The following is a 25927-nucleotide window of genomic DNA, read 5'->3' on the forward strand; positions in this document are numbered from 1 at the left end:
TATATTGAGACCTAGCAAAGGCACATCGGGCTACCAGTCCCTACAATTTTGCCAAGTTTCGTGAAAATCCATTCAGCCGTTCGAGCTAAAAGTGAGGCCAACCGCCCTATGGAAAATTGCATGGGAAAAACACGTTTTGGGACCCCCCTTTTTTCTCGGCCCCCCCTTGACGAAACCCCCCCACATTTTCAGGGGCTGCTCCGATACAAAATGTGCCATTTTCCTGAAAATTTCAGCCAATTCCGTCCTCAAACGCCAAAGTTATTCGACATAGAATTTTCAAAAATCCCATAGAGAAAAAATCCTAACTATATATACCTACTGGCGACCGCCAGTAGGTAATATACATACATATATATATATTTTTTTTTTTTAAATTAACCACCAAGTTGCTCCGTTACCAAAGGCACACCATTGAACAGCCGGTGCAAGTCCCAGGGACGGGCTTTCCCTGTATTTTCACACCAGGTGGAGCTGTTGCTGTAAAAGGCATCAAAATAAACCTGCATTTAAGAATATTCCTGGTGGAGTGCGAGTAATCTTTTTGGTGATAAAAAAAAAAAAAAAATATATATATATATATATATATATATATATATATATATATATATATATAAATTCTTTATTTGGTATTTGCAACCATAAAGGCACATGCAGCAGAGCGTACAACACACAAGAAGGTCACAAATAAGTATATATAAACACAATATTTATCAAATCGTAGTTAAAACTGTTGCGCAGTAGCCTTAAAACAGTTATTAAAAGCTGATGGTGCCTAAAACATCGTAAGAAAAATGCATACACACCAAGAAACATATACCACATAAAAACATACATTCAAATCTGTATACTCGACCATTCTCAGCACAAAGGTGGAGGTGCAGCACAATAAAGAGGAATTAGCTACTTGAAAAGACCAGACTATTGCAGGGGTCAAGTGGGGGTTACACCATTGCCTTAGCTCTAACCGACCAGCTACAATGAAGGAGTCGAGCAACCGCATAGACAACCGACTCCCTGGTATCCGTAAGTAGCATTGGGAGGTACTGTCAACAACCAAGGAGCCTACAGATCGGGAAGATCCAACTTTTCCTTGGTTGGACGTAAACAGGACAGAAGAAAATAAAATGTGGCTAAGTTTCTTCTGCTTGTAGGCATACTGGGCATACCTTGAATGTGTCAAGGCAGGAGTTCCAGCTTGAGCAAAAAGATAATAAAGCTAGATGCCATGGTGAAACTCAAGGTACAATTGTCTGGCACCAGAACTCAGTATTCAGTAACAAAAGGAGAGGTAGGGAGAATGAGGCACTCTCTTAGTCCCTGGTTAGTTATACAAAAACAAGAAAAGAGAGGTCAGATCAAACACTTGATCAAACTAAGCGTGAACTATACAGACCACAGTTCAAGGAGTCAACACAAGGTTAGATTATCACATCCGATTTGGGTGATCAAGAAAGCCCTCACACACTGACCTAGTCAGTGTCATGCTTCATCATCGGGCCCCACCGACAGAGGCCGAATGCCTCTGCGGTGTGCTACGACGCCAGAAAGACTGCGGAGCAGGTTTTTTTTTGTGTGTGGAGGGCGTGCTCTTGTTTACAGTGAAAAATTAAAAAGTGCCTAAAAAAAGGGTATCGAAAAAAATATATTTAATAAATGATCCCTGAGGCACACAATAAAGAGTATTACGTGTCTGTATTTATATGCCAAGGTTCAAGGTTGGTAAAATACAGAATATACTCAATTTCTTCCAGTCAACATGTTTCAGCCATAAGGGTGGTATATTACCGTGGCATTCTTCAGGACTATACCCCGGCGGTATGGGCTCTCTAATCACCCACCCTGACCTGGGGACGTGAAAGTGAAAATAAGGAGTGAAAAAAGTGCATAAAAATTAGTGGAAGAGTAAATTACTCGATTCCAAAAAATACAACGTAAATTTGGAGTGTTACTGCACCTGTAAAGTGAAAAAAACACACAGACAAACAGAAGACAAACATGAACATTGTTAATATGAGCCTTCCTGAGTAGTCATAGTGCTCCATGAAGTGTGGCTCAAGTGGTATTCCCAAAGTAAACATAGATTTTATGCACCATCCAAATAGCCCCTGGAGGATGATAGCAGATATCTCTGGGAAGTGATGTGCTAGAGGTGTGCTATTTACAAGAAAAACGATTAAAATGGGGGATTAAAAACGCGAATGCGTGTACTCCTTATGAAGGGATCAATGGACCTAAAAGGTCTGTGCCCCTTCAGATAGGTAATAAAGGTACATGTCTCACTTTCAAAAGGGGCGCTACTCGCACCATGGGTCTCGGGAGGGGGTCGGAGCGACCTGGCACATCCTAAGAATCAGAAAGAAATGGTACAATGGCAAAGCCTATACATAATCAGATACTTAGCTCTGTTCACAGAAGGAGCAGCGGATTGTGTATCGTCGTTACTCACGCCCTCTGTGCTCTCGACCCGCTGATCAACCTAGTTATGGCCTCCAAACCGGACCCCGAAGATAGGAAAGCGGGGCCGGTGGATTTGTTTTTAAGCAGAGCCGACGCGTGCGCGCCATGTTTCCGGGTGGGCGTGTCAAGCCGATAGGGAGGTAGGACCGCACACGCCCACCTCGGAGAGCCACGTCTAGCTCAAAGCGAGGCTTGAGGGCGTCCACGCCCACAGATTCGTGTGAAGTCGAGGCTTGGAGGTCGGCTTGGTAGCGCAGTAGCGCTAATGTTGATTATAAAAGCATTAGAACACGTAGTTCAAATGCTGCTTTTCATTATTTCTGTATAAATTTACATAATACAAAGTAATCTATATTGGAGGCAATAGATTGCACATGGGAGCGCCAATGCTAATTAAACCATTACAGCACGCAGTGCAAATACTGCCTATCAATTGTTTCTGTATAAATAAACTTAATCGAATTGAATCCATCTTGGAGGCAATGGGTTGTACATGGGGGCATACCCTGTAGGTAGGGACTAATCTGTATATGTAAGACTAGTCATATGAGTGGATCATAGGACAAAAGCTGACTATTTACAAGTAGGCTGGAAAGACTGGTTTTGGTTGAGATAGGTGTTCAAGGGATACTTGTTTCAAGATAATACTGAGCTCCATGGAATGTCATCGTTGAGCCCATTCACATTGGTGCCCAGACGATACACCCAACGTTGCTCCTTTTCAAAAAGTCTGCTGGCGATGTTGGTTGTACCCTTCACTTCCTCGATTACCGTCCACCTCATGTCGTTTGTAGTATGGTTGCTGTCCAAAAAGTGGCGGCTCAGTTTGGTAGTTAGTTTTTTGCATCGGACGTTGCTCCGATGCTCGCAGATTCGCTGTTTTATTCTGCGCGTTGTCATGCCAACATACCGTAGCTGGCACGGGCACGTGATCAAATACACCACATTCATGGTGTTACAGTTAGTATGTTCCCTTTGGGTCCATACCTTGCCTGCTTCAAGTGAAAGGGTTTTGGTTGCCTCTGTCAAGTGACAGACACTGCAATTAGAGCACGGAAAATGCCCCACAACTTTGGGCATACCCCAAGCGCTGGTGACTGTCGGAGTGGGTTCAGAGACTTTCTCTTTAGGACGGGTGTGCACCAGAGAGTCCTTAAGACTGCGACCCCTTTTGAAAGAAAAAAGTGGTTTCTCCCAATTCTCTCTGTAAGAGGTCAGAATATTCCAATGTTTGTTGATGGTTTTTTTCATCAAGTTGGACAGACTGCTGTATGTTGTCACACACGTGAGGGGTATTGTATTCTGGTTAATGGCTTTCTCCTCTAGTAGCCTACAGATCGGGAAGATCCAACTTTTCCTTGGTTGGACGTAAACAGGACAGAAGAAAATAAAATGTGGCTAAGTTTCTTCTGCTTGTAGGCATACTGGGCATACCTTGAATGTGTCAAGGCAGGAGTTCCAGCTTGAGCAAAAAGATAATAAAGCTAGATGCCATGGTGAAACTCAAGGTACAATTGTCTGGCACCAGAACTCAGTAAACAATCAAGAAATGGCTCCAATTCGGCATGAGGTTTGACATCAAGAAACGATCCTGAAAGAGAGCCTTGAGAGGTATTTCTTATTTCCTGTTCCCATTTCCATACCGAGAATGAATCTTTAAGAGCTTCCCCAGTAAGTTGAGGGGAATTGTTGTCATCAGCCCCAAACTCACAGGGGACAAGATTAGTCAGCGTACTCTTTACATAACCCAGCAATTTTATTTTGTTTGATTTGTCTAGTTGTCTAGTTGTCTAGTGCAACTATTTCCCTTAGACCATGGTAATAGTCATCCAGAGCTGGTGTGTACTTACGCCTGCATCAATATAACAGAGGCAGTAGCTGAGTATTGTGAACCAAAGGGGTGAGACTCCTGCCCAGTTGTAATGGTAAAAGGAACGTACTTTTAGGTAATCTGATAGGGCCCTAAGAAAGTTGTTCTCTGTAAACCCCAACTCGTTCAAGGACGAAAAGCCCCAGACCTCTGCCCCCTATAACGAACAGCCCTCCACCATGGCCCTATATACTTTTAAAGCAGGTGAAATGGAAGCTTGGAAGCTTTATAAAATTCTTTGCATTGCAGCAGCCTGATGTGTAAGTTTTAAAATACTTTTCCTGAGCTGGGAGGACCAGCTCATGTTCCTAGTAAGGGTATCTTCCTGCCTGCAATCCTGGTGAGTCATTCTCACTGTCATCTAGGTAAGCAACCTCATCATTAAGGTAAAGTGAGAACAATGTGGGAGCAGGGACCTACCCCTGTCGGACACCCTTGTTCACCCCTGTTTGGTCTGGAAATTACCCCCTGGGGTCCCATCTAACTTGTGCATACGGGCCCTGCTGTAAATGGATAAGGATATCCAAGAGAGGGGCGGGCACACAGTTGGCCTTCAAAACCTGACATCATTTGTAGTGGGGGACCAAGTCGAACGCCGACTTTAGATCCACGAATTCCAGATAGAGATGGAATTTTTCAATGATGATTGTTTTCCAATAGATAATCAAGAACGTAAATGTCTGGTCTATGGTATAAATCTGGCTCCTAAAACTCTGCTTGCAGGCATGATAGAGCCCCAGTCTCCTCAATCCAGTGTTCAAGCTGATACAGGATCTGTCTGCTAAAGACCTTCTACGTTATGTCGATGAGACTAATTGGTCTATAATTCAGCGGGGAGTATTTTGGGCCCTTCTTCTAGACAGGGATGATCTCGTCTGCCTTCTAGCTAGATGGAATTTCCATCCCTTCTAATACTAAATTTGTTAGTGTGTTAGATAGGGAGACCAATTCTCGATATCTGTTAAGATGAGATACCTTGGAACCCCATCCGCCACGGCAGCTTTGCTGCCCGCTATGGATTTAAAGACCCTCTCTGTCTCATTGCTCTTGATGGTTAATGGCGTGGAGGGGGCTTGGGCTACTGTAAGGGGCAATGTCGCAGTGTCTAGACTGCTTACTGTTGTCTGGGCATACTAGGCAGAAAAACGTTTATGCAAGGTCTTAGGATAAATAGAACCCGCAAGACGGGATGCAGGGCACTGGCCCTAGTTTGCGACTAGCTGCCAGAATTTCCTAGTATCTTTATCAACTGCAGTCACATGCATGTCTTCCCATAGTTGCATATCCCACTTGTGGCATGCATTCCTTTGGGCTATTGTATGCGGTTTCCTAATAGGTCTAATGTCGCTAGTGTCTCCTAGCTCTCTAAAGCCAACCGCCCTTTCAAATATTACTAAGTCATCCCTACAAATGCTTAGTCACCGACAAGGGAGGGTGCACAGTATTAAAACTTAAGCAATGTAGAAATTTTATATTTCCATTATCGAACAGTAAATAGCCCTTAAAAGCTTTTTTCACTGTGGCAGTCCTATGTGGAAAACCATAGTACAGATTAAAATCCTGATACTGTATCTTGGGAATGGAAATAGTTAGAAAAATAATGAAACCACTACTTTTATTAGTTCTTAAAATTCCAATTTAATGGTGAAGTCTGATTTTTAATAAATACTAAGCAAAAGCAACTGTTAGAAAGTGACCACAGCTCACACCAGAGGTCATCTGAGACCTTCCTCGAAGAAATTCTCACCATCTAAGTATACTTAAACTGGCCTAAAATCCTTCTGTCCAGTTCCATACTCGCAGCAAAATTGAAAACTGGCTTCAAGAATTGTAGCACTGTCCTGCTCCAAGGCATGTTCTGCAAGAATATACACATATGCCACACTGAAGGAGACTTGAAAAACCTATCCGCAGCCACCTTTACTATAATTTCAGCAGGTGCCCACCCTAAGGCAACTATGAAATAATAACCTGCCCCGTAGCATGAAAAGCCAGAGCATACTCAACTGACATTTAAGCAAGTCATGGAAGGCACAACGGTGGTCCATGGAATAAAGACTTCGGAAGGAGTCCATCTTTAGAAGGCGGAGCAGCAAAACCTGGCACACCTGAATACATTTTTGGGCCACAGCTATCTGCCAACATGAAGTAAATCTCTACGAATAGACACTAGTCAGTTATAGGCCAGGAGGGTAGAAAATTAACATTCAAGCTCCACCCTCAACTCTGGAATGCCCTGAAGCAGGCCTGTAAGTTTTATTACTAAACACTAGTCAGCCTCAGGCCAGGAGGGTAGCACATAACACACTGGCTCAGAACTCACCTCTGGAAGGCCTTGAAGCAGGCCTGGAGCTGGTAGAGCGCAGCCTTCTCGCGTGTAACCACCTTCTGGTGCAGAAAGTCACAGATCATGTCCAGTTCCTGGTCTGAGAGATCACCATAGGAGCGCAGGTGAAAGGAGAGGTTACTGAACTCACAGAAAACACCGCTCTTGCCGGTGCCTCGGAAACCTACGGAAGAAACAGACTACAGCTAAGGTTCAGGCTTCCTCAAAGTTGTAGCTATGTAGAGAGTAATAATAATGTTTCTCAAAGGTGTCATAGGCAATGTATTGTAAGTGCCTATAGAGTGGCACAGAAAAAATGTACAGCTACTCTGAAAACCGAGGAAGGTGCACAATCGTTTCTTCGGACATTTAATGTGTACCTCTCCTACGGTACCCTCTTTCATTTTTCACTTCACACAATGTTGGATGTGCATTCGCAAATGTAAAAAATATTAAAATGGCAGTTCAAAGAAACGAACATGGACGTAAGTCACACAGGACACCTTGACCCAAAAAGAGTCCCTGTGGAGTAAAGGAATGCACATGGGTGAAAGAAGAATACAGGGCATTTGAAGTACGTTGATGTCATTTCCAGAGCTGTCAGATTGTGTGCCATGTTTCGGATCGATGGTTAGCTGGAGTACTCCAATTTTATAGGGCTGTATAGTTGTATATTTGCCAACGCTATGTAATGTGGGGCACCTGGTGGCCCTCTCATGAAGAACTACCTTTCACAGGGGTCCTACCAGAAGGTAGCAAATTCACAAAAACTATACTCCATTACCTCATGGGTCAGTTGTTGGGACTGTCTAGCGGAGATGCTGCGGGAAGTCCAGACAGTGCTGGCTGACACTATTAGGCCAGAAGTGGAAACGAATATGAGATGGAGTCGGCCAACAGATGGAAAAGTGACATCAACGTACCTGGCATTCCCAAAGGGCTCAAGGATCAAAAGAGGGACAGACTTTAATGTCACTGCAGAGTAACATTATTGAAGACTCATGCCTTCACTGTAAAAGACATCTCAAGCATAACCTATCTTCAGCAAGTTCCTTGTGCTGCAGGTGTCACACTGAGTTTTGCTGCTAGTTTGTTGAGGCTTTTTTGTAATGATCTGGTAGAGCAGCTGACATCAGCCATTTAGGAACACAAAATAGAGTGGGTGTTGTTTAAAAGGCAGCTGTCTGCCTGGGCACCATTTACAATTACTCCTTCAGGAACATGGAGAACAAACATACAATACTACACTCAACAGATTCTACTTGATCAAGACCCAGGATATAGGATAATATAGGGCATCAACTACAATGTTAAATAGTTAAAGTGTGAATAAAAGGTGCTGAGACCAGTCTTTCATTCTGGATCCTTATTTTAACTATCATTTCTCTGCGGTAAGTAAGACCTCTACTTTGTCTAAAGTAGTGTTATCACTGAACTCGACTGTGTAATTATTGTGTCATACAGAGACTGAGTTTCAAATCTATGGCGTTTCCTAGCGTACACCTTGAATGTTTACCCAAACTACTATTTGTGGGGCAAGTGTGCACAGAAATGTTACCCATGCAATGGGAACTCCGATGGTGAACACTATTTACAAGGTCATTGCGACTAGGGTAAGTCAATACATTCCATCTGAAGAAGAGGAGGATGCCCAAGAATTGAACTTCCTAGTTGGGACGACAAAAATAACCAATCATCTGGAGATGTCATTGATCTTTGAAAGACTCTCAGAATTACTCTAGTTGGACGGAATTCATATAGGAATGTCCAAACAGTCACTTGGCTGTACCCCAGTGTTCCTGCACACTTACCTATCCATGAGGCGAACTTCTTGCAGCTGTATTCCTGGTGAGTAGCAGAAACATCTGTTATAAGGTCTGGAGGAGGAGCCAAATCCAACATGGCTGCTCGGAGCTTTTGCTCCTTTGAAGCCCCGCGCTCTACAACCTAGCGCGGAGCTTAAACTCCACCAAACCAGCTGATGGAACCATCCCCTGTCATCGGAAGTTGGGGAGCGTCTATTGTTGTTCTTTTTCCTTATATACTCTGTCTATTCCTCTGCCCGATGACCGTTGGAGCTACTTTGCGTGCTATAGGGGAGACTGGCTGACGATTACCTCCTCGTTTCGTCACCTACCCACTCGGTTTCTGGGCTGACTCCCACCCACCCCCCCTCGACTCTTTTCTTCTTCCCCCATCCTGTCCCCTCTTGTCTCTCCTTCTCTCCCTTTATGGTGTCAAATATATTTGATGTATCGTGCAATTGTTTTCTGTGCTGTAACATTGTTGACCTTATGTAAAGCGCTCTGATACCTTCGGGTCTAGCCAGTAATATATAACACTGTTTAAATAAAATAAAATAAATAAGGTAACTCAAGCCCTTCATGCAGACATGGAGGACTACTTGTAGGGAAGTGAGGATGCCTGTTGAGTCAATTCGCTTATTAGTTTTGAATATTAGTGATCTGGGGTACAGATAACCGCTGCCAAGGGTCCACTACCAGGCAGCCAGAGGTGGAAAGAGTGAATGCCTCTGCTTCTCGATGTAGAAGCAGACTGTAGTGTTAACTGTGTGGATATTCGCCACTCAAAGAGAGGCGTTACAATCCAGCACAACAGCCTTCAGCTCCATGAACTTTAGGAGGAAGGATGGCTTGGGAATGCCCACAAAGAAGGCATGGATAGAACTCTGGTGAGTTGGCTGTGACTGTACTCTCCAACAGTGGCGTTTACTGATCAGCTCAGAGATAGACTTAGGCTGCATGTGTAGAATCTGACCTGAGTGCACTTACAGGTTGAGTTGCATGAGAAGGATACCCTGATGCACAATGTTCCAAAAGCCCCTGGCATCAGCAGGGTAATGTGGTCACTTTCCACATTACCCTGGTGATGCCAGACTTTAAGGGCTTCTCTCTGTGCTAGAGAAGAAAACTAAATCCCACAATTCTTAAATAACCAAATGTCATTGTTAAAGGAATAAGGGAAGATTTAAGACCGTTTTAAAAAATTGAAGCGGGATCCCGAGAACCATGCCCAAATCTAACTGCTGAACAATCTGAAGCCGGAGAAAGGGAGGTGTATCTGAGCTAAATTTTCTGAAACTGTGAGCTTTGGACTATGAGTGACTGGCAGACTTGTTGTGGCATCTTACACACCATGAACTGGAAAGCACCACCTTTTGATCTGCTGGCTAAGTACGGGAAATAAAGCCACCTGCAGAACCATATATCAGAGCCAGTCCTTGTTCCGGGCAGCATTTTGAACATCTGCAGGTGGAGAACTGGTTTATATTTTACAGATCTTGCATAGAAAAAAACCTACACACTTTTTGCTGACCTAGAAATAGTGAGAATCCTATCAGAGCTATTCTTCAGAAAGGGTAGGCAGATGAATCTCGCAGAGGTTTCGGAGGTGGAGACTGAGATGGAATGGGGCTAGAGAAGGAGGTTGCTGAAAAAGATGTAAAGCACTGCAAGGGTAATTCGGGTCCACTGGTGTTTTGGGAGGGGGGAGGAGGGACAGGTGGGCAGGGAGGTCTTTCCTCTTCCCCAAACAATAAATTAAACTCTGGAGATAGCCCTTCGAAAGATGGTAGATAAACCAGTGGGATTTCCTGGCCTCTGTTAACACCTGGTAAATGCATGATTTTGATTTTCCCCAAATATGTTTCCACTTTAACAGGCAGATTCAAAGGAAGCCACTCCTGAAGGATTGGGATTTATAGTGTTTGTAGTATGGCAATGTTTCAGATCTGGCTGCCATTTCCTGGATGGTAGTTATCAATGTGGTTGTAATTTTGACTTTAGGAACTTGAGGACTTCAACCACTCTTGCAGACACATGGAAAGGACAGAGCCCAAGATGCTGGAAGCAATATCGAAGTACCAGGACATCAGCCAATTCAATATAGCCTGAGCTTAAACATATACTCCTCTCAAATGTAGTCCGGGAGCAAGGGCAGACAGAGGTCAAGCTCATGTGAGAGCTGGGGCCCATAGCTAACCACAATGGCATCAGCTTGACTGAATGAAACAACTAGATTGGCATATCTTCCTGAAACTCAAGATATTTGGTCTGCCTGTCTAAATGAAAGGAGGACCAGTCACCATGCGGGGAAGCTGCCATCACTTTAGGCCGGGGCACTACCAGTGTAAGTTATCACAAGCAAGCTAAGCAAACTTGGAGATTCGGGACTCTCGGTCAAGTTTTGGTTTCATGGGAGACACAGAGACCAACACAAATGATTTGGCGCCCGGTTCCTCTGTCAATCTCTCAATGAATAGCACCTCAAGGACTTTAGCTTGCACCAAGAAGGACCATTTGCTTCAGATCAGTTGTCATGACAGTGTCTACATCAACAAAGCACAGCTTCTCCAAAGAGCAGCTTGGGTGATGGATCAGCAGGAGTTTCACTTGTGCCCATTGGTTTTGCTAGTATGTTCAGAAGCTGGGCTGAAAGAGCTAGTTGAACATGCACTGAAGATGAAGGAATGGGTCTAGTGCAGGCTGCCCTGGTAGTGACATGAAAGGGGCAGGGGTGAAGACTTCTCGTATTGGAAGTTGAAGAGTACAGATCGCGCAGTCTAGGAGCAAATGTTTGGAATTCCAATCACTCGGTGCCCAGGGCATGTTGCCTGGGAATACGGACAACCATTTGCCATGTTTATATTGTCCACTGGACAAGTAGGTACAATCCCCAGCAGCACAAACTCTTTGGCTGCCAGTTTATGTATGCATGTGGTATTTACTCAGCGAAAACCAAGTCAAAAGGCAGCAGGGCGCCATACAGGGTCTAAAGCAAGCATGCAGGCACCGAGTGATAGGTGAGGAGGGTTCTGGGTGCAGAGACGTACTGTTAATGCATTGTGAGGCAGTGTACTTTTTAAGAGGTTTACAGTAAAACTGTATGTTTGAGGCACAGACGATTGTCGTATATGTATCCAAATAAACAAGAAGTTCAAAATGGATACATGGGTCATTAACTCAAAGCCTTTGCTATTATGAGGAGTGCTCTGAGAAAATACAGTGAGCTATAAGCTCGGTTTGCACTAGTGACTGTGGTTCCATCTTGGAAAAAGTGTACACATTTGCAAAATTTGACAATTTTAAGCTATTTACAATGCTTTTGGATTATATGCAAATACATTTAGAACAACGGAATCAAGATTAGTGATTGTTTTCAAATTATATAGTCAAATATGAGCGATTTGAAGAAAAAAAATTCAAAATTTACCAACAGATTTATTAAATCATCATATGCTTTTTAAGAGCAACTTTAAATATAATTTCTTAAAAGAGCATTAAAAAACGGTTTGAGGGGGCGTGGCCAGGCACCAGCGCAGATGGCCGCCTGAGACCCGAGCTCCGCCGGAACCGAGGCTGCCCCCGTTTAAATCCGCTCAAAATCCTGGCCAGGGCGCCTCTACACCAGCGCCCTGACCCACTGCTGGTTAGTGCCAATGAGCGGGGCGGGAAGGAGTAGTTTCTGTCCTGTAACTCCAGTTCTGTAGTAGGGGTATCTCTGTTATAGTCATAATCTAGTGAATAGTCCCGCCCATGTGCGAGGACCCCGGCAATCAAAAATAATCTCTTAAATTGTCAGAAAATTGCAGAACTGCAAAGACACTTAAGAGAGAATTTAAAGACAAATAATGCAGCCTATATCCACAGGCTACACTGTCCAGTACTTCAACTAGAAATTCCACCAAAAATCCACAAACAGCAAAGCCTGTCCAGATTTCCCTTGCTTTAACAGCAAAACCCCTCTGGAATGATAGAGAGGAAGGCACGGACAGACAAGCCCCATAGGCTGCCATTATGTGGCTTAAATAGGGTACTGTGCCTTTAAGAGAACTTTCCAGAACTTCTCCCAGTATCCCAGAATGCATAGCAGGTCCTTCTCACTTTCAGTTCTTTTTTAAGGCGTAACACGCCAGACCTGTCGCATTCCTTAAATGAACATCTCTCTCCACCGGGGAGGCGGGAGGGCGCTTATGACTATAACAGAGATACCCCTACTACAGAACGTGGAGTTACAGGACAGAAACTACTCCTTCTGTAGTAGGGGATCTCTGTGTATACAATCAACTAACAATTATTCTGGGGTTCAAGGGGTGTGTTTTAAGACCAGGGCACAGTTATATCCCCCACACAAGCATTCAGAAAAACGACAAATAACTGTGGATCTGACAGTAAATTCAAAACATGCTAAGTGTAGCTGGCTATGTGTCTGCTACTCCTCTTGAGATGGAAGACAGACTGGACAGTTAACCACTGTGAAAAAATGTCCATCAGTTACGCGATTGTGGGCGCCCAGTACATCATATGGTCTACTCCACAGTAGTATAACCACCACTCTATCACCATAGATCAATATTGGAGATAAAGAGTGATGGGTGGATGTCTGGTGGATTGAGTTATCGTAACTGTGAGCAGTGCACAAAAAAATATATAAGAGTGTGAAAAATGATAAATGTAAGATTGGATGGTGCATACAATTATTCTTTATTCTGGAGTCATGCACCTCCAAGGTTAAAAATGACGTGCAAGTAAGTCAGGTGGTTCAAACAAATACCTTCTGACTGGGCTATCTGGTCGACATGTTTCTGCGGTTACTGGTCAAGTGTTACCATCCGCTTCCTCAGGACCCATTAACTTAGTTGCTACTGCTGGATAAGTGATAAGTGAAAAAAGGACATTATACAAACATAAAAAGTGTCACCTGTACACTTCCATTTTTTCTCCTGTGAGTGTCCGTTTTTGATATAGCCAGCGAATCCACATGTAATGAAAAACAAACAGTGATGGCACTTACATTAGTTAAGGCTATCCCAAATTAAATTATTCCAATGATTATGATACTCCCTCTAGGTCAGAATGACCTTAGAGTGTCCCACATTGTAAAAATAATCAATGTCTCACCTTAATTTGTAAGGGAAAACGCCTCACCTCACCTGGCAAACAGCTCAGGAAAATGAAGCACCGCTCTGTAGTGCAGAAAAAATGTATACAGAGTCAGTGTTAAAAGACAGTGTCAGGCAGTTACAGAAGCACACCCTTGGTGGGTGCCCGGATGGGCAGCCCACGAGGGGGGGGGCAGTTATCCTATCGTGGTGCCCGCATTATGGCTTGGTTCAGTATTTTCAGCACAAGTATAGCGTGCTATCAACAGTAAAGGTATTTGCAGAACTGAAGTGTCGTTAATGGGTGTCTCTCATTAGTCGATCAACAAGGATCAATGCCACTAAGTGACTAGTTGTAATGATGGTCTCCCAATATTAGTCCTATCAAAATTAAATCACTATTGGTAAAGCCGCTCGCTGAAGTTAGACAAGAACAGAATAATACGAGCGCTCCCACCCATTACAGCAAGCGGCATCTAGCGCGCGCTGCTGGTCTATCAAAGAGTTAAACGAAGCCCCTCCTGCTGCCTCACCTCTCCGTCGGTACTTCTGACAGCCGGCCGGGCTGTTTGGGGAGGTGCCGAGGGGGGCGACGTGCACTTCCTTATTGATTCTGTGCCTGCGCATCAGGTCATGCGCGCAGAGGCCAGGACTACAAATGCTCATGGGAAGTATAGTTCGGTTCCGCCGAGCGTTGCAAAAGACTACAGAATAATAGGGAGTTGTAGTTTTTTAGTTTTTTAGTTTTTTAAGGGTGCCTGTCGTACGCGCTAGACTGAAAATGCCATCTAGCGTGATGACACGTCAACAAGGTATAAAATGCCACTATGCAGAGAGATTACTGGTGTAATGACCAGGTTTGGTTGATTTACATGGGGCTGACCGCCCTAGTACGCGAGTTCAATGGTAACTGCACGCACCTCCGGAGAGCATGGATGCAAAAGCATCCCAAAACTCGGTCTTAATTATTGTTGTTACTATGCAGTCAGGAGTCGATAGTAGCGTAGTGACATAATCACATCAGTCCTGGCACGGAGGCTCACTTATTACAGTGCAACCCAGTGTTTATAGAGCTCATCCTCTGTCTCAGATGGAAGGGAGATCAGTGAGGAGCAGGGGATCACTATTAAGTCCTCAACACAATAATAAGACAACCATAAAACTAGATGGACAACCCCTGGGTTAGGAGGAACCACTCAGGTCCATGCCTCAATCGACAGGACTCTTCTCAGGATAGCATCAGATGGCTAGTTGGGTAGACCTCTCGGAGTACATGCAATCAATGAATAGTACCTCTACAATGTCATCCACGGGATGTCTTCGTTGAGCCCGCTCTTGTCGCAGTTGAGCTTATACACCCATTTTTGTTCGATTCTGAACAAGTACCTGGATATATCCGTAATGTGATTGGGAATGTTGGGTTGTTCTAACACAGTCCACTCAAAGTCCGTGGGTCTGTGCCCCACTTGGATGAAGTGATTGGTCAATCTTGTTGACTGCTTCTGGCACCTTATTGTGCTCTTGTGCTCCGATATCCTTGTCTTCACCTTGCGGGTGGTCATACCAACATATCTCAATGCGCAGGGGCAGGTGATAAGATAAATCAGATTACTGCTGTTGCAGTTGGTGAACCTTTTTTGCTCCCAAGGCCGATTGGTTCCTATGTCTACAGAGGTAGTTCTTTTCGTTTGTGGACAGGCCGCGCAATTGCCACAAGGGTGGTGTCCCGTAACTGGTGGCATGTTCCAAACCGTACCTACTTGATGGATCGCCTTAGGCGGGGGTCTGGTATGAACAAGTCTGTCTCTCAGACTCGTCGCTCTTTTGAAAGCAAATAGTGGTTGCGGAAGGGAATCTTCTCCGGTGTTTAAGATCCTCCAATGTTTCCGGACGATACGCTGTATGGCGTTGGATCTCGTGCTAAAAGTGTTGACACAAGTGAGCCTATCGTTCTTCGTCTTAGGGACTGGTGGTTCCAACAAGGATTCCCTATTATTGTTAGCCGCTCTTTTTCTTGAGCGCCGGATCAATTTCTTGGGGTAGTTCCGTTCAGCCAGTTTAGATGCCAAATCATCAGAGTACTTAACCGTGTCCTCCTTGTTGGTGCAGTTCCGCTGCACTCGCAGAAACTGTCCATATGGGAGATTATCCCGTAGAGATTTAGGGTGACAGCTGGTGTACTGCAGTAGGGAGTTGCGAGCCATAGGCTTTCTGTAAAGCTCGGACTTCAGGCCCTGTGGTGTGATCGTAATTAACAGGTCCAGGAAAGCCAAGGATTGTCGACTACTCTCCAAGGTGAACCGTAGAAAAGGGTTCTGTTCATTGAGCCAATTATGAAAGTCGTGGAGGGATTGTTCATCGCCACGCCAAATCACCAGGATATCGTCGATATACCTCTTCCAAGTGCATATCGATTCCAAGAAAGGGTTCGTGTTGGTAAGAACCAGGTCTTGTTCAAACTTGTGCATATACAGATTCGCCAGGGACGGAGCAAAAACGCTGCCCATGCTCGTGTATAGTCATAATCTAGTGAATAGAATGGCAAGCCCATCCCCACACCAAAGCGGCGGTGGAGGAAAGAGAATTAACACCACTATTGTGCGAACAGATTTCGCAGCGAAGCCTGCCCAACCTGAGCGTCTGCCCTGGCATCAGTGTCCAGGCAGTAATGCTTAGCAAAGGTATGGACCGACTTCCAAGTGGCCGCCTTGCAGATTTCTGCAATCGGAACATTACGGAGCAATGCTGTCGTGGCAGCTTTGCCCCTGGTGGAATGAGCCTTAGGCTTACCCCCTAAGGTCTTATTAGCTTTTTGGTAACTTAACTGTATGCAGGACACAATCCACCTAGAGATAGACTGCTTAGAGGTCGCAAGACCCGTCCTGACTGATCCATAATTGATAAACAATTGGTCAGACCTACGAATATCTTTGGTCTTATCCAGATACAATTTCAACATCCTCCTAACATCCAGGGAATGTAACAACCTTTCCGCTGGAGATGAAGGATTCTGAAAAAACGTAGGCAAAGTTATGGTCTGGTTGACATGAAAATCAGAAATAACCTTGGGAAGAAATTTAGGGTGAGTACGCATAACAACCTTAGCAGCATGAAATACAGTATAAGGTTCTTGGCAACAGAGCCCCTGAATTTCACTCACCCTGCGGGCCGATGTAATGGCCACGAGGAACGCCGCCTTCCAGGACAGGTGCTGCAACGAAGCCTTATGAATCGGTTCAAAAGGCTCCTTCATCAACCTGGACAGCACCACATTCAATTCCCATGAAGGCGAAGGAAGCCTGACAGGAGGGAACACTTTCTTCAAGCCTTCCAAAAAATCTTTGATCACAGGGATCTGGAAGAAGGAAGTCTGCGAAGGGCATTTCCTGTAGGCAGTCAAAGCAGCAAGATGAACCTTAATAGAATGGACATTAAGGCCAGACTGCGCCAACTGTAGAAGATAAGGAAGGATGACATCTTCCTTACAAGTCGTCGGATCATAGTTCTTCGACTTGCACCAGATACAAAATCTCTTCCACTTGTACGCATAGGAAGTCCTAGTGGAAGGTCTCTTAGACTCCTTCAGTATGTCCATACTATCTGCAGGGAGATTCAAATGACCATATTGCACTATCTCAGGAGCCATGCTGCCAAACTCAAAGACGAGAGGTTGGGGTGCAACATCAGCCCCCCGAACTTCGTGAGAAGGTCCGGCCTGCATGGCAGCCGAATGTGAGGAAGGAGAGACCAGTGAAGCAGGTCCGTGAACCACCACTGTCTGGGCCATTCCGGGGCAATCAGTATGATCCGCGCCCTGGACTGGGACAGCTTGATGAGAACCGTCGGAATCAGGGGAATGGGTGGAAAAGCGTACAGAAAGCTGTTCGACCAGTTGATCCATAACGCATTCCCCAGCGTCCCCGGCTGGTAGTACCTGGAGGCGAAGTCTCGGCATTTGCTGTTTTCGGCGGTGGCGAACAGATCTACGTCTGGAGTCCCCCACCTTGCGAAGACTTCTCCTAGTACTTCGTCGTTTACGACCCATTCGTGGTTTTCCTGAATCAGTCTGCTCAGTGCGTCTGCCTGAACATTCTGCACACCTGGCAGATGGGTAGCCGTTATCGTCAGTCCTCGAGCCAGAAGCCAGCGCCAGATCGCCTGCGCCTCCTGCGACAGGGTGCGTGACCTCGAGCCTCCCTGCTTGTTGAGGTAATACATTGTGGTCGTATTGTCCGTTTGGACAAGTAGAGAGTTGGTCTGGAAGGACGGGTGAAAGACCTTCAGTGCCAAGTGAACAGCTCTGAGTTCCAGGAAATTGATGTGGTACGTGGACTCCGTCGGGGACCACGTCCCTTGAATCTGTAGGTCTCCGGAATGCGCTCCCCAGCCCTGGAGAGAAGCATCCGTCACGATAGTCTGAGTGGGAATGTCCTTGTGGAAGGGAACCCCTCTGAGGAGATTCTCCGCTGAACACCACCACTTCAGAGACTGAAGAGCATGCAGAGATAGACGTATCTTGTCGTCCCAAGATCCTCTCCTCTGATCCCACTGATCCTCCAAGCACTCTTGCAACGGTCTCATGTGCAGCCGAGCATGGGGCGTTAGGAAGATACAGGAGGCCATTGATCCTAGTAGAGAAGACACCGTCCTCACTGTCGTGGATGGAGTGGTCATAAGAACCCGAGCCTTCCGAAGCAGTGATAATCGTCGCTCCTCGAAGGAGACACGCTTGCTGACAGCATATCGATGGAGGCTCCCAAGTACTGAATGCACTGGACCGGAGTCGGAACCGACTTGGACATGTTGATGTGCAACCCCAGCTTGTTCAAGAGAACGCACGTCTTCTGGAAGTGCGCTTGCGCTTCCGTGAATGAGGAGGCCTTGATCAACCAGTCGTCCAGGTACGGGTAGACAAACACCTTGTTCCTCCGTAGGAGTGCGGCTACCACCGGCATGCACTTTGAGAATGTTCTCGGCGCAGACTTCAGTCCGAATGGCAGTACTGTGTATTGATAGTGATTGGCGCCAACTTGGAACCGCAGGAACTTCCTGTGTTTGTGTGCAATGGGCACATGGAAGTATGCATCCTGGAGGTCTATGGCACACAGCCAGTCTCCTCTTTGCAGCTGAGGATAAATCTGATGCAACAACAGCATGCGAAACTTTTCTCTGCGAATCCACTTGTTTGCTTGTCGCAAATCCAGGATGGGCCTGAACTCTTTCTTGTCCTTTTTGCGAACCAGAAAGAACCGGGAGTACAGACCTCTTCCTCTTTGAGACAGAGGTACGTCTTCGATCGCCCTTTTCCTTAACAGGATATTGGCCTCCGCCTGGAGCTCGCGCAGTTGATACTGCAAGCTGACCGGAGGAATTGATGGAGGCGGGCTGGTGAACCGAAGACTGTATCCATTGCAAACAATATTCAGCACCCACTTGTCCGGAGTAATTATTCTCCACTCTGCCAGAAAAGATTGAATGCTTCCCCCCACCGGAGCGGGTAACAGTTGCAGGGGAAGTAAGTGCTCAGGGCCTAGACCCGGCCTGGCCCTTAGTCGCTGGGGCCGACTGATGGCCGCCTCTGACTCTCTGGCGCTTCTGGAACGGTCTTCTGAACTGCTGCTGTTGTTGTTGCTGCTGTTGTCCAGAAGACTGGCCACGCCCTCTGCCCTGACCACCGTACCGACGTTGGAACGGACGGTACGACTTCTTGGTCTCCTTGGGCTTCTCCAAACCCACCGCTGTGAGCGTTTCGGCCTCCGCCTTCATGCGGGCCATTTCATCATTAGCGTGCTTCCCGAACAGGGTTTCTCCAGAGAATGGCAGATTGGCAACCCTTTGCTGAGCGTCCGGTTTCAGAGACGTAAGGCGGAGCCATGCATGTCGTCGCTGGTTAATTCCGTGGCAGAAACCATGCGCCTCCAGCAGAGAAGAGTCGGCTGCAGCGCTGATGTCTTGATTCGCCACCAACATCCCTTCGTTCAGCACCTCTTGGAAGTCTTCCCGCTTGTCCCGCGGTAGGAGCTCAGCAAACTGTTGAAGGGATTCCCAGAGGGCTCTGTCATACCGACCCAACAAGGCAGTGGCACTAGCTGTAGGAGAGTAGGGTCTGCAATCCTATGATCACCCAGATTTTTGCTTTTTGCTTCACTGGTTTACGACTTTCCCTGGCTGTGGGCCTGCTAATCAGACCCACAGCCTAGCTGTTCTCTCTACTCCAAATTGTACCCAGGTACTGAATTGGCACTGGGCCCTCTCCAAGTCCCTGTACCCAGGGCTGAGGTGTACCCAGAAGTCTCCCAGGGGCTGCAGCATGTATTATGCCACCCCTGGGTTGACTAACTAAATCAGACACAACTGGCTGCTTGACAGCTGGTGCAAGGTGGTGTAATCACCCTTTGCTTTAGATATAGTATTCCTGTATCTAAACCTACAATGGACACCTATATTCCTATCAGTCACTCCTATGGCAGGCCTTAACAATCCTGAAGGCAGAGTGCGTGGAATAATGTGAAATGGTGCTCTGGCATGAGCTGAGCCCGTTTGCAGCTTGCGGAACCAAGTCCTAATAGCTGTTCCATGATAACGAAGACCAAATACTCTTAAGTGCATTATAATCCTCGCGGTTATATGCCAACTCTGGTATCGCTTTATCAAAACATGTCGAGTAAGGTGTCATACGAATTGGAATACTAACCCCTCGCCAATTCTGGCGACGGGGTTAGCATTCCACCCTTCTAGAGGGACACGACATGTATGTAACCTGTAACCCCGGTTAAAGTCAGACATAGCCTCAGCTCCACAAGATGGATGCTGCCACCGAGACACAAGTCTGCCCTCCTGCTGCTGGGAGTCCTCCCAGCACAGGAGGCAAGGACAAAGGGTTTCCTGCCAGGGGCGGTGCCAGCACCGTCCCAGACAGGATTTTGTGTATCCTAGGTAGGCAGGGCTTTAGAGGAAGGTGACTGCAAGTGGCACCCCGGTGCTCACTATGCATAGGCCGGCTTGAACCAGTTCCAGGGGCACTCCAGCCCCTGATCTGGGGAAAGCCCGCCAAAGGAGAGGGGTGTAACCACCCCCCTCCTAGTCCCACCCATAGGGCAGGACTTAGTCGCGTGCCAGCCCCCTTTTGCAGGATAAAGGTAGGAGCAGGCCCCCTTCCAAATTAGATCATCTTTGAATCCTGAAACTACTTTCCACGAAAGGAACTCAAGACTTCTTCCTAAGATTTCTCCCTTGTGACTAAGGAGTAGTCACCCTGCAGCAGCAGGCACCAACCAAGCATCGCGGTCTGCTGTAAGTCTCCTCACCGGATCAAGACTGCCCAGCTCGACGAGAACCGGCTTCCCTGGCACCTCTGACCTCTACCTGCATCATCAGCCCAGCTGTGATTCGTGGGTGTGACGAGACCTCGAGGGACCGGCCATCTTCCAAGACTGCACGACGCTTGACCAGCACGACTCCCGAGTGACCCTCGACCGAGTGCTTTGGGGTAAGAGAAGCCCCAACCCTGAGCAGCTCCAGCACCGAAGTTCAGCTCCTCTGCATCCACGAGATCTGCGTGGGGCCCTTCTGCTCTTTGCTGCTCACCGCGTAGTCCAGGTCGCTTGCCCGTTGGCTAGTGGCCCTCTGACGACGAACTTCGACGACAAACACCGCTGGTCTGGTTGCTCCAGACTGGCCCTTGCTCCCCTCCAACAGAGGAGCACCCTGGACCCTCCTGGTCCACTCCAGACGCCATTTTAAGTCCACCGCGTGGGCTTGCATTTGCCAAGACTTGTTGCCCCAATCCTGGGTCCAGCGACGTCGACAGCAGATATCTACGTGGGACAGCTCGCACCTCCATCCTGGTCGCCGACAACGCCTCCTGGTCCGAGAGACTGCAGAGCCCAGCAGTGCCCACTCACCTGGTTGAGGTGACTTCGTCCGGTGCCACTCTGGTGCCCACCTAAATCACTGGCTAGTGATTCAGAACTTGGTCCCCTCTGCTTACAGGTCTTCCTCTTCTCCGATCCAGGCTTGGATCCCCAAGGACTTCTTCACTGGTCGCCTGCCAGCAACTTCTTTCTTCAGGCTCCTGGTTCATCAACGAAGAAACCCGACGACATTTGAACCCTATGCAGCCGCAGCCCCTGGGCTAGGTAAACTGAGTACTCCGGTGCTCCAGCGTAGTCCAACTCTTTAAGTGTCTAGAACCACTTTCGTTTTTGACCTACCTAGTCGGGTTCGCCCGAAAACACTAACTTTGCTTTTACTAGCCTCCATAGACTTTTTCCCGCCTTACGCGTGAGAGTTCCCACTCTGCACACGACGTCCCTAGGCCTCCTGCTTGTAATCTAAAGGTTCAGTAGTCCAGTCCTAGCGATTCTAAAGCCTATGAGAATAGTTACTTACCTGCTAGTATTTCGCATTCCACTTGTATAGTATATGGTTTTTCGTGCCCCTCGGGCATTTGTGTAAATTGTGCGACTTTAAGTATTTCTTTAAGAGTTTTGTTGTGTGCTTAGCTCCCTGTCTCATAAAGAGCCAGGGTAGTCTTGTTATAAATAAATATACTTTATTTTTCATAACAACTTGTGTGGTGTCCCTTCACTTGGTGTTCAAGGGGTATATGTGATGGTAAAACAGCTGGCTTAACACGCCCTCTAGAGTTTAGCCTAAAGACTGCACGTGTCCATGCTACTAGGATAGCTGGTCTATCAGGTTGACTTACAACCAAACATCAATAAGGGTTGTTTGGACTGATACATAGTGTTAACTAGAATAGTGAGCACTGCATATCAGGCCAACTTCTCACACTAGCTGCCTTCATTGAGGTCGCCGAGGTCCCACAAACTCTTCTCCCAGACGAATCCAACCACCTAGATTCCTTATCTGGCGGAACTGTGGAGGAAGGTGTGGTGGCATGCTGTTTGCGCGCCGCCGTCACAATCACCGAATCTGGAGGGGGCTCCATCCTTAGAAAGGCTGGGTCCGAGTCCGGAGCCCTGTACTTCTTCTGCAGTCCGGAGGGTGCCGCCTTAATCACCGCTGGGGTGAGGAAAAGATCCATGGCCGGTTCTTCCAGACCCGGCACCAGTGGCAGTAACGGCCGAGACAAATGCTTCTGGTGGAGCGTCTCGAAAATGACTGATGTCTTGGGAGTGGGCACCGTCAAAGTAATGCCCAATTTTGCCGCACCACGCAACAGTACGTCCTGGAAGGACACCAGATCATCGATCGGCGAAACTCTCGTGTCTGGCGAGTCCGACAAGGTTGGGGAGTAGTCCCTGGTCCCAGACGACCGGGTCTGGGAACGAGACCTGTGTCTCCTGTGACGCCGTCTAGATCGTGTGGAAGACCTGTGACGCGAACGTTCCCTTCTCCTGGAGTGGGAGCGTGACCTCCCAGCGCGTGGGCGCTCCACCGGTTTCCGTGGAGGCGTCTTCCGCGGCCTATCCTGAGGCTTCGGAGTAGGCGTACCCTTAGGAGGTGTCGGAAGCAGAGGCAGCGACACCGACCTCGGTGGCCTATGAGGTGGGACCGGCAGCGGAGGTTGCCCCGCAGGCGGAGGAATCGAAGGTAGCGGAGGATTAGCCGGAGGAGCCTCCTTCGGTAGAGGTGGAGGAGTCGCAGGCCTTGGCGGTGTATATACCACCGAGTACACCGTGCCCGGTGACTTCTTCGGGGGAGGGGCCTGAGACCCAGACCCTACAGAGCGCGAGCGACGTCTCCACGTCCTTCCCCAGATCCAGCGTGACTTTTCGCGCCAGAATCCCTTCTGCGCCGCTTAGGGGAGGCGGAGATCCTCGGGGACGCTGACCTTTTCCTGCTCAACGTCGAGCGTCGTTTTTCAGGCGTGGAACGGCGACCCCTCGACTCCGGCGTCGAACGCCGTCTCCTCGACGTGAGGACTGTCAGCTGCAGAGCCTGGAGGCCACGGGCCGGGTGGAGCTACACTCAAGGCCCCAGCATGGGGCCTACTCGTGCCACGAGGGCCGGAGGAGGGCTGCCGGCTTGTGGGGGAGGCCTGTGGGCGTGGCGCCCAGGCCGCTCCATCCTGCCAACACCCGGTGAGGCCTGAGAACTGCGGCGCTAAAGGGGGGTGGACACGGAGGCCCCCCAGGAGGCGCCGAACTACATCCTGCTGGATCCAGTGTGTGGCCACAGAGAGAGAGGGGCCCGGGGGGCACGGAGAGAGGGGAGTGCCCGGCGTAGCTGGGTACCATCGAACAGGTCCGACGGGGGAGCCCCGGGAGGACGTGTCCTCCTGCAACGCTGGGAGAGGGGTGGATGAGCCCTACACAAGGATTTGGCATCAGCAGAGGTTCTGTGGACTGGAGGCAGTGGGAAGGCCAGTGATAGAGCCGTTCGAGTGTGGGTGCAGTGGCGTGGAGCTGGTCCCCTGGAGGCACGATCTCCGAAGTGGTGGCGCACTGGACACGTGGGCGGCTTGATTGGACCTGTGGGGACCGTGAGAGGACGCCCCTGGCCAGGGTCGGCGAACTGGGTCCGGGGGTGGTGCACTTCCTGTCGCCAGATGATCTGAGGAGTTGAGTTGGGGCTCCCCCAGCTGCCGGACGACACCCACCACACAAACTCAGGGGCGGAGACGTTGGAGCCCCCCACGGCCGCCCATCGCTCGCACGGCCCTGACGGCTGGACCGCTGGGGCACCACCTGCTCGCCATGAGGCCAAAGGGAGGTATGTCCACTCAGACGAATAAACTGGATAAGTACGCGGTGCCGCTGAGCCAGGGACCAACAGGAGCGGCTGATGGGGACCAGACGGGCCAGGCGGAACCTTCCCTAACGTCGATAATGGCCACTATTCAATCACTAGGCACCAACCTCGAAACCAAAATGGACAAAATCTCCATCGAGGTAAATCTGCTTCGCACAGACCTGAGTAAGACCACGGACAGATCAAAAGCGAATGAGACAGACATCAAAGCGTTGCAGACCTCTGAAAAACGGCTCGAAGGCCGGATCAATGAACTAGTGCACCAACATCGCCAAACGGACCTCCGTCTCGAGGACCAGGAAGGCCGGGCCCGAAGAAGTAACATTCGCGTGGTGGGTGTGCCGGAGGGAACGGAAGGGCCAAGTGTAGAACTGTTCCTTGAAGACCTGATCCTCCAACATTTGAAGCCCAAACGCTTGTCAAACATTTTCACGGTTGAACGGGCCCACCGCGCACCGGTCCCCACACCCAAGCCGTGGGCACCGCCCAGAACGATAATTGCCAAAATATTGAACTATAGGGACCGTGACGCCATCCTCCAGGCGGCACGACAACAGGGCGAGCTGCAATATGAGGGGGCCATCATCCGTTTCTTTCCTGACTTCACCCTACAGGTCCAGCAGGAGCGGCGCTCATTCTTGGGGGTAAAGGCGGCACTACGGGACAGGGGCATAACATACATGATGTTCTTCCCAGCCAAGCTTAAGATCATCGTGGGAGGCAAATCACTCTTTTTCACCACTCCGGAGGTGGTCCAAGAATGGCTTGACACGGCGGCGCCGACGGCCCAGGAGCGACAAGATCGGGGCGCATGGAGAGAGGTTCGGGGCCCATCCCCCGGGTCAGCTGCGGACAAATCGGAAGGGGACACACGAAGCCAACACTCATGGCGCTCCAGATCGTCTAGCCCCCGGGGGGATTCGGGCCGAGACTCGGCTGCACGCCGAGGACCTTCATTGCGGACCTTACCCTGCTGAACTGCTATACTGTAGGTGGGGAAGGTCATTATCTTGCCGAGTGGCTCCAGGACTCCGCTAGTGGTTGGTGGTGCCCCATTACTGAAGGGACTCTATAGTCTGGGGGCAGCGGAGGCACGGTGGCCGGAGTAGGGGCTGGCACACGTTCTCCCTAACAGAGTTTTCTCGGGAGGGGAGTTTCCTCACTCCTGAGTTTGGGTTGGGCGAAAGGCACTCTGCTAATTGGGGCAGTGGGTTGTTTTAAACCTACAGAGCAGGGAGGGGGGGGGGGTAGTTTTGAAGGGGATCCATGAGTCCAGTTGGGCAAGGAAGGGACGGCGGTGTGACGTTGTGTGGGGGCGGGGGAGGGAGGGGGTGGAGACGGAGGGGGGGGACCTGGGGGGAGGGCGGGGGGTGAGAAGTTATGAGAGTTAGAGAAGGGGGGAAATGTTTGTTTGTTCACAAATGAAAGGTCCTCAGCAGATCTGGTGGACAGGGGTTCGAAGATCCACGCCGGGTGTGAGCGATGGCTACGGCTAAGAAATGGGACAAAAGCCTCAAGATACTAAGTTGGAATGTGAATGGGCTTGGGGATAAACTGAAGCGCACCATGGTACTTCAGTTCCTAAAGGGCAACCAGCCTGACGCTGTGCTATTACAAGAGACTCATTTGCTGGGTAATGCGCTTCACGCTC

At 48.5% G+C, this 25927-nt stretch overlaps 1 protein-coding gene across 2 annotated transcripts in view; it reads right to left on the reverse strand.

Annotated features, from left to right (window-relative positions):
* The window catches only part of RECQL4 (RecQ like helicase 4), a 281776-nt gene that overhangs the window by 144743 nt on the left and 111106 nt on the right, over positions 1-25927 (reverse strand). For both annotated transcript variants that reach the window (XM_078686614.1, XM_078686613.1), the window contains exon 22: positions 6654-6840. In XM_078686614.1, coding sequence (XP_078542740.1) covers positions 6654-6840 — 187 coding nt within the window. The remainder of the gene's footprint in view (positions 1-6653; positions 6841-25927) is intronic.

The sequence above is a fragment of the Lissotriton helveticus genome, chromosome 4_1 (assembly GCF_964261635.1).
Source record: "Lissotriton helveticus chromosome 4_1, aLisHel1.1, whole genome shotgun sequence".
Classification (NCBI taxonomy): domain Eukaryota; kingdom Metazoa; phylum Chordata; class Amphibia; order Caudata; family Salamandridae; genus Lissotriton; species Lissotriton helveticus.